Here is a 21,028-nt window from a genome sequence, read left to right on the forward strand (position 1 = left end):
CAAATGCAAGGCATAGAAGCATGTATAATTAGGGGAAAGATAGTTACACATGTGTAACTAGGAGAAAGACAGTTACTGCCTGTAGGAAAATCAAAGAGACCTTTGCTGTGAAGAAAAGCAACTGTATGAATATCAAGAGCTCAGATGGAAAATTAGTACAGAGTAAAGAAGAGAAAGCTGAAAGGAGGGAGAAGTGTATAATGGAGCTATAGAAGGGAAATGAACCTGAAGGTAATGTTAGAGGAAGAAGATGAAGATAAGATGGGAGATATGACACTAAAAGAAAAATTTGATAGAGCACTGAATGATCTAAGTGTAAACAAGGCTCCTGGAGTGGAGGACTTTGCCTCAGAACTACTGCAATGACAAAACTATTCCACCTGATATGCAAGATGTAGGAGACAGGGTAAAGTACGCTCAGATTTCCATAAGGGTATAATAATTCTAGTTCCAAAGGAAGCTGGTGCTGACAGGTGTGAATATTACCAAATATTAAGCAACTTGTGGAAGCTAACCTCAGGGAAGATTGGTGTGGGTACCGGAGAAACATAGGGATGTGTGAAGCAGTACTGACCCTGAAAGGAAAGCAGTGGTTAAGAAGAGGGTGAGGCAGCATTACGACCTGTCTCCAATGTTAATCAGTCTGTTCATTGAGCAAGTAGTAAGAGGATCCAAAGAAAACTTTGGGGAAGGAATTAAAGTTCAGGGAGAAGAAATAAAAACCTGGAGATGTGCTAATGACATTATAATTCCATCAGAGACAGCAAAAGACTTGAAAGAACAGTTGAATGGAAGGATTGTAAGATGACCATAAATAAAAGCAGAACAAGGGTAATGGAATGTAGTAGAATTAGATTAGGAAATGAATCATTAATGGTGTGAAAGATGAGTTTTGCTGTTTAGTGAGTGAAATAACTGGTGTTATACAAAGTGGAGAGGATATAAAATGTATACTGGCAATGGCCAGAAAAGCATTCCTGAAGAACAGATATTTGTTTACACTGAATATAAATTTATTGTTTCTGGAGGTATTTTATCTTGTGTGTGTCGTTTTACAGAAGTGAAACATGAATGATAAGCAAGAAGAGAATAGAAGCTTCTGAAGTGTTGTGTTAGAGAAGAATGCTTTAGATTAGATTGTTAAATTGCATAAGTAATGAGAAGGTACTTAATAAAACTGGAGAGAAGCACAACTTGACTATAAGAAGTGATCATCTGATAGGACACGTTCTGAGAATCAAGATATCAAAAACTTAATATTGGAGGAAAGAGAGAGAGAGCTAAAAATTAAAGGAGGAGGCCAAGAGATGAACACAGTACAAGCAGGTCCAAAAAGATGTAGGTTACAGTAGTTATTCAGAGCTGAAGACACTTGCACAGTATAGAACAGCATGGAGAGCTGCATCAAATCAATCTTCAGACTGAAAATCGCAACACAAATATACCGACTAATAAAATTCATCCATATTTATAATACCAATTACATCTTCAGACAGATACTATTTGACATGTTTATCATTAAAACTCTATGGTTATAATACATATTGTGTTTCTTCTTTAGGCAGATACTATTTTGCATAATTATCATACAAGAAATCTTCTACGTTATAGTAGCATTAGTTTTCAGGTATTTTTCCAGATCTCCTTTAGTATTTTTTTTTATAACTGGGTCACACTTACCCCTCCAGATTTTAGCCATCAGGCGTAATAACATGAGACTTGGGGGGTGCGCTAATGACAGAAGGCATGAGTCACATTTCAGTGGTGTCGGTGGAGTCTATCAGCAGGACGGGTTTCACTAGACATGGCCTGCACCTCAACAGGTATGGGAAGGGGAGGTTGGCAAAGCTTATAGGTGACAGCATAGGTGGGGGTGGTGGGATCACTCATGGGAAAATTCCGGTAGTTGTGGGTGTTAGAGCTGTACCTTTTTTAGATTGAAGTCAGCTGATAGGTATTCCTGCTTAAGGGAAGTCTCTCTAACAAAGAAACCACTTTCGACAAAGCTTAGGTATCCGATTAATGAGGGAATTAGTATATTTCATCAAAACATACAAGGCATTAGAGATAAAGTTAGTGAACTACTTATAGATGTTGACTCTGAAATTATTGGTCTATCTGAACACTTCTTAAATAAGGAGATAATTCAGAGGCTTCCTTTACCAGGATACAGGTTGGCTGGCAGCTTTTCTAGGAGCTCTTTGCGGTGTGGGGGAGTAGCCATGTATGTGAAAAATGGTATCCCATTTGAGTCAATTGATGTTTCAAAGTACTGCACTGAAAAGGTGTTTGAATGTTGTGCAGGTGTGGTTAAATTTAGTGGAGCTAAACTTCTTACTGTTGTTATTTATAGATCCCCAGACTCCGATTTCACAACATTTTTGCTAAAGCTAGAGGAGGTTCTTGGTTCACTTTATAGGAAATACAAAAAGTTAGTTATATGTGGTGACTTCAATATAAATTGTATAAGGGATTGTGCAAGGAAAAGGATGCTGGTAGACCTCCTTAATTCATATAATCTTATGCAAACCGTATTCTTTCCAACGAGAGTGCAAGGGAACAGTAGAACAACCATAGACAATATTTTTGTTCATTTGTCATTACTAGAAGGGCATTCTGTTAGCAAAATGGTGAATGGCCTTTCAGATCATGATGCACAAATTTTAAGTCTAAAAAATTTTTGTGCTGCAACACATGTTAAATATGGTTACCAACTTTTTAGGAAAGCTGATCCAGTTGCTGTAGAGACTTTTGTAAACCTTATCAAGGAACAAGAGTGGCAAGATGTTTATAGTGCTGATACAGTAGACGATAAATATAATGCTTTCCTCAAGACTTTTCTCGTGCTCTTTGAAAGGTGCTTTCCGTTAGAATGTTCAAAACAGGGTACTAGCACAAACAGGCAGCCTGGGTGGCTGACTAAAGGTATAAGAATATCTTGTAGAACAAAGTGGCAATTATATCAAAACGTTAGAAACAGTCACAATCTAATTGCAGTAGCCCATTACAAACAGTATTGTAAGGTGCTTAAAAAAGTTATTAGGAAGGCAAAAAGTATGTGGTATGCAGATAGAATAGCTAAGTCTCAGGATAAAATTAAAACCATATGGTCAGTCATAAAGGAAGTGGCTGGTCTGCAGAGACAGGTCGAGGATATAGAATCAGTGCGTAGTGGGAATGTCCGTGTTACTGATAAGTCGCATATATGTACAGTATTTAATAATCACTTTATGAATATAACAGGTGAACTAAATAGAAACCTAGTGCGAACAGGGAATCATATAGCGCTCGTAGAAAAAAGTGTTCCGAGACTGTTACCTGAAATGCTCCTCCATGATACTGACAAGAGCGAGATTGAGTTAATAATTAAATCACTAAAGACCAAGAACTCTCGTGGATATGACGGGGTATCTAGCAGAATACTGAAGTATTGTTCCATGTATGTTAGCCCAGTACTTAGCCATATCTGTAACTTTTCCTTTAGGAGTGGTCAGTTTCCTGACCAATTAAAGTACTCGGTAGTGAAGCCACTTTATAAAAAGGGAGACAGGGATAATGTTGATAATTATAGACCTATTTCTATGCCATCGGTGTTTGCTAAAGTTATCGAGAGGGTTGTATATACAAGGTTACTGGAGTATTTAAATTCACATAATTTGCTGTCAAATGTACAGTTTGGTTTTAGAAATGGCTTAACAACTGAAAATGCTATAGTCTCTTTTCTCTGTGAGGTTTTGGACGGATTAAATAAAAGGTTGCGAACGTTAGGTGTTTTCTTTGATTTAACGAAGGCTTTTGACTGTGTTGACCACAAAATATTACTGCAGAAGTTGGAACATTATGGAGTAAGGGGAGTAGCTTACAATTGGTTCGCCTCTTACTTTAAGAACAGAAAGCAGAAGGTAATTCTCCGCAATATTGAGAGTGGTAATGATGTTCAGTCCCAATGGGGCACTGTTAAATGGGGCGTTCCCCAAGGATCAGTGCTGGGGCCACTGCTGTTTCTTATTTATATAAATGATATGCCTTCTAGTATTGCATGTGATTCAAAAATATTTTTGTTTGCTGATGACACCAGCTTGGTAGTGAACGATCTTGTGTGTAATATTGAAACATTATCAAATAATGTAGTTCATGAAATAAGTTCGTGGCTTGTGGAAAATAATTTGATGCTAAATCACAGTAAGACTCAGTTTTTACAGTTTCTAACTCACAATTCAACAGGAACTGATATTTTAATCAGACAGAATGGGCATGTTATAAGCGAGACGGAACAGTTCAAGTTCCTAGGCGTACAGATAGATAGTAAGCTGTTGTGGAAAGCCCATGTTCAGGATCTTGTTCAGAAACTAAATGCCGCTTTATTTACCATTAGAACAGTATCTGAAATAAGTGACATTTCAACACAAAAAGTAGTCTACTTCGCATATTTTCATACGCTTATGTCATATGGTATTATTTTTTGGGGTAATTCTTCTGATTCAAAAAGGGTGTTTTTGGCTCAAAAACGGGCTGTTCGAGCTATGTGTGGTGTAAGTTCGAGAACCTCTTGTCGACCCCTATTCAATAGTCTGGGAATTCTGACATTGCCCTCACAGTATATATTTTCTTTAATGTCGTTTGCTGTTAGCAATATTAGCTTATTCCCAAGAGTTAGCAGCTTTCACTCAGTTAATACTAGGCAGAAATCAAATCTGCATGTGGAATGCACTTCCTTGACTCTTGTGCAGAAAGGAGTGCAGTATTCTGCTGCATCCATTTTCAATAAGCTACCACAAGAACTCAAAAATCTTAGCAGTAGCCCAAATGCTTTTAAGTCTAAACTGAAGAGTTTCCTCATGGCTCACTCCTTCTATTCTGTCGAGGAGCTCCTGGAAGAGCTAAAAAATTAAGCAAATTCCAGTGTTACATTGTTGTTTTTCTTTATTTAAACTTACGACGTGTCACCTGAATATGTTTCTTATATGTCATTTTATCTGTTTCTACAATCGTGTTATAATTTCATGTATTGACTTGTTCCATGACCATGGAGACTTCTCCTTAATGTGGTCCCACAGAACAATAAATAAATAAATAAATAAAACAGTGAAACAAGACTGTGAATGGTTCACACTGTTTCTGGAGCTCCACAGTCAAAGTCAAAACAACAATGGATACACTATTTCTGTTCCAAGTGGTTGATACTCAGGCTGACTACATGAAACACCTTATCATCTGGACCAAAGAAGCAAACCAGCTGGCTCGCATATGGACCCTGGATGCCAAGGAGAAAGATTGTTAGTGCTACGGCATCAAGCACTGGGCAATGAGATACAGCACAGGAGACTTGGTATGGATTTTTCTGCGTGTGAGGAAATGGGACTATCAGAAAAGTTACTAAAGCACTATTTTGTCTCTTGTCAGACACATATAGATTTGATGATTACAACCCTCATCAAGAAGACAGAAGTGCAGAGACATCATTTGTGTCCTCCATATGAAGCCCTCAGACAGTCCAAAGGCACAGATCAATGATGGGAGGCTCAATGAAATTGAAGACCCTCTCAACAATTATGAAGCATTGCCGGGAGGGGCTACCTTTGATACTCACTGTAGAGATCCAGGGTGCTGTTGTTAGCTCCAGTGAGATTTTCTGAACTGGCATGTCAGAGTTTTCCTGGGAGAGGGAGCAATGCTGTGAGCTGTGGTGCATGTAGTGTGGCATTGTGGCTAGCGTCACTGCTTGGCCTGTTGGGGGGCACCAATTCAAGCCCAACCATCAGAAATTATTTAGTATTTATTATAATGTAATTGATATAATAGAGGGAAACATTCCACGTGGGAAAAATATATCCAAAAACAAAGATGATGTGACTTACCAAACGAAAGGTCGATAGACACACAAACAAACACAAACATACACACAAAATTCAAGCTTTCGCAACAAACTGTTGCCTCATCAGGAAAGAGGGAAGGAGAGGGAAAGACGAAAGACGAAAGGATGTGGGTTTTAGGGAGAGGGTACGAAAGGATGTGGGTTTTAGGGAGAGGGTAAGGAGTCATTCCAATCCCGGGAGCGGAAAGACTTACCTTAGGGGGAAAAAGGACGGGTATACACTCGCACACACACACACATATCCACATCCTTTCGTTTTTCCATCTCCTTCCCTCTTTCCTGATGAGGCAACAGTTTGTTGCGAAAGCTTGAATTTTGTGTGTATGTTTTTGTTTGTTTGTGTGTCTATCGACCTGCCAGCGCTTTCGTTTGGTAAGTCACATCATCTTTGTTTTTGGTTATAATGTAATTGGGTGGATGAAAAATCTATTCACCAAGTGGTGTCAGAACACACATATAAAAGATTATAATTGGGCAAGCTTTTGGAGCCAGTGGCTCCTTCTTCAGGCAGAAGCATGAAGGAAAAGGACTGGAGAGGTCTAAGAAAAAGGGGTAGATTTTGGAAAAGTTGCCCAGAACTGTTGGTTGGAGAAGACTTACCAGACGGGATAAAAAATAGATTGACCTTCTCATCCCATCTGGTAAGTCTTCCCTGACCAATGGTTCTGGGTGACATTTCTGAAATCTACCTCTCTTCCGAGACATCTCCAGTCCTTTTCCTTCATGCCTCTTCCTTCCCCTTCCACCCTGCTGCCTGAAGAAGGAGTCACTGGCTCTGAAAGCTTGCCTAATTATAACCTTCTTTTATATGTGAGTGATCTACCCCTGCTTGGTGAGTAGTTTTTTTTATCTATCCAATTACTTTATATTGCCAAAAATTCATTGTTTTCATTGTTATATTAATATTTATTATTTAGCATTTTGGAAGGTTCTTGAAATATCATACATTTGTGTATTCTGGAATATTCAGTGTCTATGTAGATAACTGCACTCTGTGTCCCTACGTCAGTTCTGTTGTGGCTGATTTGTACTTCACTGATAACCCTGCTTTCTGATTTGGGCTTGAGTGTGGTTACCATATGACAATACAGTTTTGGTCAGGAGCTAGGTAATATGTGAATTGCTCTGTGTCTACTCTCAAATAAGTTGTCCTCAAAAAGTTTAGGGTTCTGTAGTGGTCAATCCAAGGATTGGTTTGCAACAGCTACAATGGCAGCTTGTCTCCATTCTGTGCGTCTTTCAGCTTTTCTCTTCATTTCTTTATAGGTGTTACATCCCACATCTTTCACGATTTGATCCATGTAGTTTTGGTCAGGAGCTAGGTAATATGTGAATTGCTCTGTGTCTACTCTCAAATAAGTTGTCCTCAAAAAGTTTAGGGTTTCTCTTTGTGAAAATAATAGACTCATTATATACATGCATGGAATGGACATTAGATTTACTATTTAAATTATTTTTTTTTTAGCTCCCACCATGGCTTGGATAACCTTTTTCTGTAATCTTAAAACTTTGAATAGATTTGTTTTCTCAGACCCCACAGAAAATCATACAATAGCTAGTGGCTGAAATAAAATATGCGTAATGTACACACTTTTTGCAGCTAAATGAGTGACATTACATAAGATGTTCCCGACTTAAACAAGACTGTTCAGCTGACTCAATATGCTGTTCACATGATTACTCCACAACATATGTTATTTACTAGTATACCAAGGAAATTGACACAGTTTGCTGTGTTCAATTTTTTATTAATATTGTGGTTTTCACTTATTCATTGTATGGATTGTTTTATCATGAAATGAACAAATTCTGATTCAGAAAAGTTTATTTTCAAATTCCTATTTTGATCCATGGCTCTACTTAGGCAAGTGTCTGCTCAGAACAGCAGTTTAACTCTTCACCAGTCTTGCAGCAGTCAACCAGTATTGAGTCAGCTACGTAGAAGATAGTATCAAGACATTCATAGCTCTATTACACACACACACACACACACACACACACACACATCTTTGCCAAACTCTTTGTGTCAAGGCATTCGTCATATAGAACACAAAGAGTTTGATAAATTTAGCTTTCACAGACACCATGACCCTAGTATTTATAGTTTTCAAATAGTTATTTCAGGTAATCATTTGCAAATGATGTGCTACATTGGAAAAGTTTTATGAATCTTCTTTCATGCTATATTTTCATGTTAATTTTTATATCTGATAACAGAAGACCCTTTTGTAAATTTTACTTTTATGCAAGTATCTGATTTTTTACTTGTCAGTAACAAAATTTTCTGCTTACATTGAGCTTTGACAATAATGCACATATATTCAGTAGTTTTTCATTGTGATATATAATCTGCTATTTTCTAAATGAGACACTTTTTGTATGACATCGAATACATTGCTTAGAACAATGAAGTATACAGTATCTGAATACTGTTATCCAACATAGCAAGCTCACATGGTTTCATTAAGGGAATTCAAAATAAGCAAAATCCCTCTCATTTATATTCAGATGTGTTAACCGTGAATGACAACCATGAACGACTCAGCACAGTAAAGTACTGATCTCTCAAACAGACAAACCTTCAGATTATGAAATATGCAAGTATCATATAATTCACTGAACCATTGAATCAGCTTCTACGTTACTCTCCTAATGAGTTCATTACATTTCACCTTCCGCCACTGCTGTAAGTCATAGCAACGAAGAAACTGATTGAACCTGTCCATGATCACACTGTGTGTGAAGTTTCCCCATTTGTTGGTGTTTCAGTGTGGACCTTCCAGTGTGTCTGTGCAACACAGTGTAAGAAAAATGATCATAAAAAGATATTAACCAACAGGGACCTGAGATGAGTGTGATGCTATGTCTTTGATAACAGGTTTTAAACCCAACAGGATCACTGCTATCAGTGAATGCTGGTCAGTCTCAGCCAGTGTCTGAGCAAATGTGTCACAGTTGCATGTAATGGACGTTTGAAGACACTGTCCACAATGGCACATAAATCTACATGTCTCCACTGGGTCAAACAACACAGAAACTGTACGTTACTTGGTTAGAGGCATTTAGTGTGATCCAACAAGTCACAGTTTTGCCTCTTTCCTTACGATGCAAGACACTGAGTACACTGGTAACCTAATGGAATGTTTAACCCACAGTGTGTGGATGTTGTAGCTCAAGTTGGAGGCAATTCTGTGATATTTCAAGGGTGACCCAAACCCACTCATTCAGGTTACCATGAACATGAAGCATGATGTTTATTTGAACATTCTCAGTGATGAAGTGTAGTCTCTTGTGGAGAATTATGGGGTGGGGTGAGTCAGAAGCCATTCAAAGGCAGAAAAATCCCTTTATTATGCCAATAGTTTGTGTGACAAGCTCAAGCCCGGATTTCATGGTGCTGGAAGATGGACCTCAACCCATGGGTTTGGAGGTGAAGCATTATAGTTGGTCTCTGGCAGCTGCTATACTCACCGTGGCCCAAGCATGGTGTGATCTCACGTCAACATCCCTCATGCAGTCAATAGCCTCAGTTCAACCTCTGGCCAATCAAGCAGCGATTAGACACTGTGACAGATGGTTCTGATAGTGCAGCAGAGCAGCCTCATGGCTGTGATAGATGCCAATTCACCGATTTGACATCCTGCCAGGTCAGATGGTCAGTATTTATATGTACCAAAGTGTATTTGTGAAACACCACGTGCCAAAGTGCCCCTGGCTTCAGTAACTAGCCTGGTACTGACTGGCAGGCAGTGCCATGGCACAGTGCTGGCCATATTTACAGTGTGAAGCCCTCTTGCTTAAGCCCACACCATTGCACTCCTCTCCTCTTTGAAGAATTTGGCCCTTCAAATTTTCCCTATTGCTGTACCTGAAACTAGTCACTTCTTTGTTGTTCATTTCTGATGCACTGTTAGTCCCTGGCTAACAACATCTATAGGAGTTCTTCTGTAGTGTTTCAGCAGCTAAAATAGATACCCAGATACATTTAAAATCTTTCCACAGTTTTAAGGTTTCAGTCACTAGCTATCCCTGGAAACTAGCACTAGACCTGCTAACGAGTATCAGGATAGCTGTGTTATCACACTTGGACTTTGTTCATTACATGCTTAAGTCACCTTTTATGCATTTTCCTTGCTTCTTCCTGCAGCGCTGTCCAAGATCTCTCACTGAGGAGTCCACAATGCTCTTACAGTCTATGTCTTTGACTTGTTGATTCAGCAGCTACATCAAACTCTCTCATAGTGGTAGGGTTTTTGGGAATCCATGAGGGATCCTACAACAGTACTCCCACTAACATTACAAAACTACATACCTATTCTTTTCCACATTTATCCTCCTCAACTTGAAGCATACCTCATTGGTGTGTCAGTCATCCTCATTAATTTACAGCAGGCTGGGCCACCTGTGAAAGCAGACATATCATATACCAGCTCTGCTGCAGTGAACAAAATGAAATGTTGTGTGGCGGGGGCCTCCAGGCGGGTAGAGCTGATAGCCTGGTGCAATTCTTTTGAGGTGATGCCACTTCGCTGACTTGCACGTCAATGAAGATGAAATGAAGATGATGAAGACAACACAGACATCCAGTCGCTGAGAGGAGAAAATCTCCAACTCACCCGGGAACCAAACACAGGCCACCAGAATGACAAGCCAGCGCACTGTCCACTCAGCTATGGTGGCGGACTGCTGCAGTCATTGCACAGCTTTTTATATTGGTATGACTACCAATCAGCTGTCCACCAGGACGAATGGCCATCGCCAAACTGTGGCTGAGAGCAAAGTGGATCACACTGTGGCCCAACGCGCAGCTGAACATAACATGCTTGATTTTCATGGCTGCTTCACAACCTGGGCCACCTGGATACTCCCCTCTGCCACCAGCTTTTCTGAACCAAGCAGGTGGGAGTTATCCATGCGACACATTCCCTGCTCCCAAAATTAACCTGGTCTCAACCTACTGTCCCCACACCTTCAACCACCAATTTCTGCCTCTCTGTCCTATAACCTTCTCTTAATTCACATTCCCTCATCCTCATTGTGTTTACTCTCCGCCAACACAACCACCAGTCTTTTCCCCTCTCTGCTCCTCTCCCTTTCCATTCCCTGCCCCCTCCCCCTTGCCCCTCCCTCCCCTACAGTCCTCCCAATGCTGCCCAAGCCTTGTTCAGCCACCTTCTGCAGTAATATCTGCATGCTCTGTGGGACAGCACTCTTCTTTCCCCCTATCCATACTTTGTTATCCCTCCACCTTCCCTACCCCACTCCCAACTGCTGCTTTTGTTCAACGCAACAGTTGCAGCCTGGCTAAAGCAGCCAGAGATAGTAGTTATGTGTGGGAGGTATACCTGCTTCTGTGAATTTGTGTGTGTGTTTTCTTTTCTGAAGAAGGCTTTGACCGAAAGCTAAGTGTGTAACACTCTTTTTGTTGTGCCTGTCTGCCACTCAGTGTGTCATCTTTAATGATGAGTAGCAATCTATCCTTTTCATAATTGTTGAAAATCCAACCTGGACTTTCCATTGTTTGATTCTTTGTCAACTTAGTCATCACAGCCCCCATGCGGTACATTATCCTAGTAGCCTATGATGGCCTATCATTAGGTCAAGATACAAGAAAGCAAGTTCAGAAAGGAGAGCTTAAGATGTACTATTTACAAAAGGAAAACTGTTATAAAGTCACTACAGTCATATTTTTTATCATAACGCCCAGAGAACTGTGGGCTAAATCCAAAAACTTCACCTCTCATCCCTGAGAGACCAGATCAGTGCATTATGCTTCATGAGCTCTTCGGTATCCTCCTGTATTTACGAGGTTTGCCCAGAAGTTAATGCACCACATTTTTCTTGAACAATTTTTTATTGAACATAATGAGAATTACACATACAAAAGAATATCCTACACACCCTATTTTTCCATGTAATCTCCATCCCGTTCTATGACCCTCCTCCAGTGCAAAACAAGGGCACGTATGCCCTGTCAGTACCAATCCTTGTCCTGGTGGTGGAGCCAGTGCTTCACTATGTGAATCACCTCCTCATTGTCCTCAAAATGTCTTCCATGAATGGCATCTGTCCTCGTGAATGACAACATCAGCTTGCTACAACATGTCAGTTGTGACAGCCGTGGATGATCTTCCTGTCTCCACGACCGTTGAAAATCGTGAAGCTCTGCCTAACACCCCCCCCCCCCCCCCCATGAACCATAGACCTTGCCGTTGGTGGGGAGGCTTGCGTGCCTCAGCGATACAGATAGCCGTACCGTAGGTGCAACCACAACGGAGGGGTATCTGTTGAGAGGCCAGACAAACATGTGGTTCCTGAAGAGGGGCAGCAGCCTTTTCAGTAGTTGCAGGGGCAACAGTCTGGATGATTGACTGATCTGGCCTTGCAACACTAACCAAAACGGTCTTGCTGTGCTGGTACTGCGAACGGCTGAAAGCAAGGGGAAACTACAGCCGTAATTTTTCCCGAGGGCATGCAGCTTTACTGTATGATTAAATGATGATGGCGTCCTCTTGGGTAAAATATTCTGGATGTAAAATAGTCCCCCATTCGGATCTCCAGGCAGGGACTACTCAAGAGGACGTCGTTATCAGGAGAAAGAAAACTGGCGTTCTACGGGTCGGAGTGTCGAATGTCAGATCCCTTAATTGGGTGGTAGGTTAGAAAATTTAAAAAGGGAAATGGATAGGTTAAAGTTGGATATAGTGGGAATTAGTGAAGTTCGGTGGCAGGTGGAACAAGACTTTTGGTCAGGTGACTACAGGGTTATAAATACAAAATCAAATAGGGGTAATGCTGGAGTAGGTTTAATAATGAATAAAAAAATAGGAGTACGGGTAAGCTACTGCAAACAGCATAGTGAATGCATTATTGTGGCCAAGATAGACACTAAGCCCACGCCTACTACAGTAGTACAAGTTTATATGCCAACTAGCTCTGCAGATGATGAAGAAATTGATGAAATGTATGATGAGATAAAAGAAATTATTCAGGTAGTGTAGGGAGACGAAAATTTAATAGTCATGGGTGACTGGAATTTGAGAGTAGGAGAAGGGAGAGAAGGAAACATAGTAGGAGAATATGGATTGGGGGAGAGAAATGAAAGAGGAAGCCGCCTGGTGGAATTTTGTGCAGAGCATAACTTAATCATAGCTAACACTTTGTTTAAGAATCATGAAAGAAGGTTGTATACATGGAAGAACCCTGGAGATACTAAAAGGTATTAGATAGATTATATAATGGTAAGCCAGAGATTTAGGAACCAGGTTTTAAATTGTAAGACGTTTCCAGGGGCAGATGTGGACTCTGACCACAATCTTTTGGTTATGAACTGCAGATTAAAACTGAAGAAACTACAAAAAGGTGGGAATTTAAGGAGATGGGACCTGGATAAACTGAAAGAACCAGAGGTTGTACAGAGTTTCAGGGAGAGGATAAGGGAACAATTGACAGGAATGAGGGAAAGAAATACAGTAGAAGAGGAATGGGTAGCTTTGAGGGATGAAATAATGAAGGCAGTGGAGGATCAAATAGGTAAAAAGACGAGGGCTGGTAGAAACCCTTGGGTAACAGAAGAAATATTGAATTTGACTGATGAAAGGAGAAAATATAAAAATGCAGTAAATGAAGCAGGCAAAAAGGAATACAAACGTCTCAAAAATGATATCGACAGGAAGTGCAAAATGGCTAAGCAGGGATGGCTAGAGGACAAATGTAAGGATGTAGAGGCTTATCTCACTAGGGGTAAGATAGATACTGCCTACAGGAAAATTAGAGAGACCTTTGGAGGAAGGAGAAACGCATGAATATTAAGAGCTTTGATGGAAACCCAGTTCTAAGCAAAGAAGGGAAAGCAGAAAGGTGGAAGGGGTATATAGAGGGTCTATACAAGGACGATGCACTTGAGGCCAATATTATGGAAATGGAAGAGGATGTAGATGAAGATGAAATGGGAGATTTGATTCTGCGTGAATATTTTGACAGAGCTCTGAAAGACCTGATTCGAAACAAGGCCCCGGGGGTAGACAACATTCCATTAGAACTATTGACAGCCTTGGGAGAGGCAGTCCTGACAAAACTCTACCATCTGGTGAGCAAGATGTATGAGACAGGCGAAATACCCTCAGACTTCAAGAAGAATATAATAATCCCAATCCCAAAGAAAGCAGGTGTTGACAGATGTGAAAATTACCGAACTATCAGTTTAATAAGTCACAGCTGCAAAATACTAACGCGAATTCTTTACAGACGAATGGAAAAACTAGTAGAAGCCAACCTTGGGGAAGATCAGTTTGGATTCCGTAGAAATGTTGGAACACGTGAGGGAATACTGACCCTATGACTTATCTTAGAAGAAAGATTAAGGAAAGACAAACCTACGTTTCTAGCATTTGTAGACTTAGAGAAAGCTTTTGACAATGTTGATTGGAATACTCTCTTTCAAATTCTGAAGGTGGCAGGGGTAAAATACAGGGAGCGAAAGGCTATTTACAATTTGTACAGAAAGTGGATGGCAGTTATAAGAGTCGAGGGGTATGAAAGGGAAGCAGTCATTGGGAAGGGAGTGAGACAGGGTTGTAGCCTCTCCCCGATGTTATTCAATCTGTATATTGAGCAAGCAATAAAGGAAACAAACGAAAAGTTCGGAGTAGGTATTAAAATCCATGGAGAAGAAATAAAAACTTTGAGGTTCGCCAATGACATTGTAATTCTGTCAGAGACAGCAAAGGACTTGGAAGATCAGTTGAACGGAATGGACAGTGTCTTGAAAAGAGGGTATAAGATGAACATCAACAAAAGCAAAATGAGGATAATGGAATGTAATCGAATTAAGTTGGGTGATGCTGAGGGAATTAGATTAGGAAATGAGACACTTAAAGTACTAAAGGAGTTTTGCTATTTGGGGAGCAAAATAACTGATGGTGGTCGAAGTAGAGAGGATATAAAATATAGACTGGCAGTGGCAAGGAAAGCGTTTCTGAAGAAGAAAAATTTGTTAACATCGAGTAAAGATTTAAATGTCAGGAAGTCATTTCTGAAAGTATTTGTATGGAGTGTAGCCATGTATGGAAGTGAAATGTGGACGATCAATAGTTTAGACAAGAAGAGAATAGAAGCTTTCGAAATGTGGTGCTACAGAAGAATGCTGAAGATTAGATGGGTAGATCACATAACTAATGAGGAGGTATTGAATAGAATTGGGGAGAAGAGGAGCTTGTGGCACAACTTGACTAGAAGAAGGGATCGGTTGGTAGGACATGTTCTGAGACATCGAGGGATCACCAATTTAATATTGGAGGGCAGTGTGGAGGTTAAAAATCGTAGAGGTAGACCAAGAGATGAATACACTAAGCAGATTCAGAAGGATGTAGGCTGCAGTAGGTACTGGGAGATGTAGAAGCTTGCACAGGATAGAGTAGCATGGAGAGCTGCATCAAACCAGTCTCAGGACTGAAGACCACAACAACAACACTGCCTAACAGCCTTCTAATGACCTCACCCACTGTGCCCAGCAACTAGCTGTACTTCCATTGACAGCAGATGCTCCATTGACTTTGCACAAGCATTTGTGAATATTTCTCACAGTTTCTTTCTCTTTAGTGAGAAATTCAAAGATGGCACATTGGTTCAACGTACATCACCTGAGATGCCATTTTGAAACTGTCCTACAGCTACGCTATCTGTTGGAAGTGACAGAAACTTAGTGCACTCACTCAGGAGACCTCAGATAATGCATACATTACATTTTGCATTCATAGGATTATTTTTGGATGAGAAAAAAGTTGATGCATTACTTTCTGGGCAACCCTTGTAATTAATCACAAGCACTCTGTCAGCTAGAACCTCTGCCCTCTTAATTCAGCTCTGTAATACTTCCGCAAATTTCCTCATCGTAAATCCTTAATACTCAGTATATTCTCCCATTACATCTTATGCTGGTTCTGACAGTTATTTTAGGATAGATCAGCTATCATGCTGACTGCACTTCGAGGAACCAGGAGCAGCATAACAATGATGTTACAATCAATAACCCATCTTGCATCCGTTATATCCCAGATCCTTGCTACATTGCTTGAGCCATTTTTGCATGATGAAAAGATAGAAAACCAAAACCATAAGATACTGTTGTGCCACTGATCTATGTTGTACTTCATCAGCACTATTCTGTGGTACTACTACCAGGAGAAGGAGTGCAGCACAGAAACGAAAAGAAAGAGAAAAGCTCCACAGACAACTCAGTCATTCTGTGAATGTTATACCACATATCAACTAGTTTAGATCCCTGGAGGACTCTTATTTCATAACAACACTACTTACAATGAACTATACCTCCAGTTGCCTACTAACTGCATTTGCCTAAACTTCCCTGATACCCACAGCCTTCCGTGTCTCAACCAAATATTCACTTTCCACTACTTGGTGCAATGCCCTCTTTGCTGGCATACCAAACATATACCGAGCAAGGTGTCGCAGTGGTTAGACACTGGATTCGCATTCGGGAGGACGACGGTTCAATCCCGCGTCCGGCCATCCTGATTTAGGTTTTCCGTGATTTCCCTAAATCGCTCCAGGCAAATGCCAGAATGGTTCCTTTCAAAGGGCACGGCCGACTTCCTTTCCCGTCCTTCCCTAATCCGATGACCTTGCTGTCTGGTCTCCTTCCCCAAAACAACCAACCATACCAAACGTATCACATCTTGTGGCTCAGTATATGGAGTCACATGACCTGATGGTTGCACTCCATACATACAACTTGTTTCATTGGTTCATCCCTTGGATCCTTCCCAGGTACCAGAACTGAATACATGCTTGGCATAATGAAATATAACAGTGGAAAGAGTTCAAACCCTGGAAAAACTGATACAAGGACCCCATGAGCACTTATAGAAGGCACATGCAGCTATTTTCTTACGTTGCCAATGACCATAGAACTTCTGCCAACCCTGCTTCTGACTCCACCTGTAAAGGGTGTGGGTGTGCTCAGGTGGAGAATGGTTGGTCATGGTGAGTCAGAAGCCATTTGAGGGTAGTACAATCCCTATATTACTCCAATTATTCATATTATAAACTCAATCCCATATCTGGCAGTGCTGGAAGGTGGGCCTCGAGCCATGGACCTGGTGACGAAGCATTGTAGTAGGTCACCAGCAGTTGTTATGCTCAGCACAGGCCAGACATGGTGCAACCTTTCATAATCAACATCACCTGGCTGGCAACTGAGTTATGTCAGAGGGGATGTGGCAGGCTGACTCAGCCCAGTGATTATGAATGACTATCTGGTAGCTCCTGGTGCAGGCAGGCTTCACTAGTGGCTTCATGCTAGAAGGGCCTCAGTTCAATCCTCAGCTCATCAGGCAGCAGCTGGAGCCCCTGCCAGGTGGTCCTGTTACGGCTTACTGATTTTATGACCTGTCTGGCCAGATATCCAGTATTTACATGTGCTAAAGAGTGTTTGTTGTGGTGTTGCTGCAGTGGCACTAATGACAGATGGGCAGCGGCACCCATTGGGTGCTGTGGTAGAATGCTGTGCCAGTGTACTACTGCAGGAGGCCCTCTTTACAATGCCAGACCCTCTTGCCTAGACCAGTGTTGTTACAATATTCCTGATTTGTATCATGTGTGCACTTGTGTCTACTGATGTGACAACAGCAATATTCACAGGGCTGCATGTAAATATTCCTGGTTTGACACTCACTGAGGCTCCCAATCACATCTCAATTGATGTATGAAATTACCCAATTCTAAGCCCATAATAAAATTAGAGACAATTTGTAACTGCAGGTGAAACATAGCAATCAACATCCCTTCAGAATGCTCCCTGTATAGGGTATAATCATCAGCAAATTGAAATAATATTAAATTTAATTTCTATTGTGATTTAGATATAAATAAGATTTGTAAAATTAAAAATAAGTTTTGCTTTGTAGTGTGGACCATATGCTGCAGAAGAAGGGTTCCAGCAAAAGTTCCTTTCCATCATTACCACTGCGTCTACAATATTCACCATTGCCTGATATCAACCTTGACAAAGGAAAGGCAACACAGGCCCCTGATATGATGGAAGAGACAGGTTGAAATACTTAACTTTTTATTCTTGATTAATAATTGTACAAATTTCCCACCAGAAATGTTTGTCAAAAATTAAATTTATGTAATTGATATATTTAAGAGTTGGTATTTTTAAATTATATCTGGTTTATGTTATAACCTGCATGTATTCAGGAAGGAAGCTGAAGGTGTTAGAAAATTTGATGGCCACAGCAGCTGCCATTGTAGCATTATTCCATATTTATTTGTAATTTCTTAGTTAGTTATTGCAAACACTTCTATTGCGATAAAAGTTACAAAAAGTCGAGTAGAATTCATAGTAAAAAATAAAATGGAAAAGTGTGAAGTTTTGAATTGTCAAGGTTGCTTACACTAGGATAAATAATATAAGTAAAATGTCATACACTTAAAAAACACTTGCTTCAATATTTATTGTTACAGTTGCAGGAGTACTGTTTGTATTTGTACACTGTGCTGAGGGCCTTGTGACTTGTGATACAGCAGAGTGCAACCCATACTGTACTATATTCAGTAACCGCAAAAAGGTAATGTACAAAGCATACTACATACTATTCAACCTTCAGAACTGTCTTCAGCATGCATTTTTAACAAATAATGTTAAAGAAAACTACACTTCCTAATGTTCTGCGAAATTTTGCAGAACATTAGGAAGTTATTTTCCTTGTTGATATTATTATCATTTCCTTTTTTAATATTATCATATTCTGCCAAGCACTGATGGGAAATTAAGTTAAATAATGTTGCTTTAGGCATTTGCATATGCTGTGTAAATATTCTGAATTCACAGTTCACCCCTTCCTCTTTACCATAATGACTTCAAATTACTTTTAGCAATATAAGAAACAATATATAAGGAAACTGAAGTATATAACATCTGTTGCATGGAACAAAAGAAGTCAAATCAGAATAAGGTGGTTTTATTTTCTATACAAAATTATTTCCTTGTCTTAGCAGATGCTGGATTGTGAACACACATTTTTCAGCAGCTGAGACAAATATAATTGGCAAAGAATGTAAAATATGACAAGGAATAAAAATATTAATGTCAAGGGAAAAAAGTAATGTCTTATCTGCAGTCTGAATGTTACAGCAGTTCAAAGAGGCAGGGTGGAGAGAATACTTGTATCGAAATATTATTGGAAGTAGGGGAATCAGATGCTTTCAGTTTGTTGCATGACAAACAATAGTGTTCATTGAAAACAACAAAATGTTCTTACAGCAAGTAACTAACTGTTACTCTTGATAAATCTCAATAATAATAAACAAGTGTAGCAGACAATGTCTTAGAAAGCAGCAGCTGTTTCTCTCCCCCAAATGAGTTCACCTGATAATTTTACTACTATATGTTACATTTACACTGTACAATCACAAATAGTAGGTAAATTAGCAGTTTAACAATTCAACTAGAGGAAATGATTATCTCTTCATTTCTTCAATTAATTCTATAAAAATAATGGTATGTTAATGATGATTTAATTGTAAATCAACCTGACTGAAAATTAAGTAAACAGGTACCAAAATTTTAATAAATATAGACACAAAAGGTACAATAAATAAATAATTACTATAGTCAACTTGAAGTAATTATTTCATACATCATTTACATTACTAATAAATAGTACTAAAATAAATTGGATCTGTGAAATATACTCACAAAATAAATTCACAAAAATTCTTATTATTAAAATTTTAAATATACAAAGAAACTCATTCACATTACATTCTGTACATACAGTATGAAAGTGAACCTGTAGAAAGCCATGAATTAAACAAATGGATACAGTTGCTCAGAATAAGTAACAATGAAGCAAAGTTCATAGTGGCACATTAGTAAGACAATTTGAAAATTTTAGAGGTTCTTGATTTGTATTTCTACATATAAAACCTTAAGCAGTAGCAGTATTTATTTTATTTTATCTTTTTTCTGATTCTCATAATTTATTTGCTGTTTCAAGTTTACTGTTCTGATCATTTGTAGTCACCCTTCTTAGACCAACATTACTAGTATGTATATGATGGAATTGTGGTTCACAGTGAGTTGAACTAATATAAAGGTTTTGTGTTGTTGATTGTAGGTAAAGACTACTCATTATCTGAAAGGCACTGCAAATCCACGATGGGAGTCACTGGCACAGTTTTTTGTGAATGATTATAGGCATGCTGCACTATCATTTGTTGTCTGTTCTTGGAGCCCACGGAAAATGGCAGACACTGATTTACTGGGATTAGCCACTCTTTCTCTCTCACAGGTATGTTAATAAGCTGTTACACCTAGACCTATGTCTGTGCTTTGGGTATCAGTATTAACAATATGACAGAGTTAACTATACTATTATTAAGTATTTTCCCATTACATTAAAAAATGAAGCCTGCAAAAACTGATGGTTTATATGAATCTGTATGAGACCTGAATTAATATTTTGCACTGGAGGAAAAAATTCCTATAATTCTTGAAATCTTGTTAAGTGCACTCACAACAACTAGGCTCCTAGGCTCTTCTATTGCTCATTGTTTCAATGATTGTGTCACATGATTACAACTAGCTTATAGCCATATTTATTGCACTTCTTCATGTAAGTTCCATGTTCTGTGTCAGTCCAACCTGATATGGAACTCATTTATTTTCTTAATATCAATGTATAAATTATCAAAATTGATTACAAGAAATTCCTTTTGTAGACAAAAACTCTTTCTTGGTACTCTGTCAATATACCAATGCCTGGAACTTCTGGTTCTAAACAAACCTTCAGTTTTGTATTTGCATATAATGGTATCCTCAGATATTGGGTGTGTTGAGCGCCTCTAACTTAAACTAATTGAGCCTTAAATGATATTTTTTTGTATTTTGTGAAGTACATAATATGTGATTTGGCTTTACTGTTAGAACCAGATGTTGGTGTTCAGACCTGGGAGTCTGGATGTCTGTGAATGTATCTTGTATAAGGCATTTCATAAAGGTGTAAGGTTGTAAAGTAAGAAAGATTTCATGGATGTTGTTGGCTGTACTATGGAAGTCCAGACTACACGAGGTGTAATGCTACTGAAATAATAAATGTGTGGAAGACATCAAGGGTGGGGGCAGGG

The 21,028-nt window shown here is 39.4% G+C and overlaps 1 protein-coding gene across 1 annotated transcript in view; it reads left to right on the forward strand.

Annotated features, from left to right (window-relative positions):
* The window catches only part of LOC126263538 (uncharacterized), a 222,218-nt gene that overhangs the window by 68,109 nt on the left and 133,081 nt on the right, over positions 1-21,028 (forward strand). Inside the window, exons 6-8 of the mRNA XM_049960661.1 lie at positions 17,803-17,945; positions 18,365-18,468; positions 20,020-20,193. Coding sequence (XP_049816618.1) covers positions 17,803-17,945; positions 18,365-18,468; positions 20,020-20,193 — 421 coding nt within the window. The remainder of the gene's footprint in view (positions 1-17,802; positions 17,946-18,364; positions 18,469-20,019; positions 20,194-21,028) is intronic.

The sequence above is a fragment of the Schistocerca nitens genome, chromosome 1, assembly GCF_023898315.1.
Source record: "Schistocerca nitens isolate TAMUIC-IGC-003100 chromosome 1, iqSchNite1.1, whole genome shotgun sequence".
Lineage (NCBI taxonomy): Eukaryota > Metazoa > Arthropoda > Insecta > Orthoptera > Acrididae > Schistocerca > Schistocerca nitens.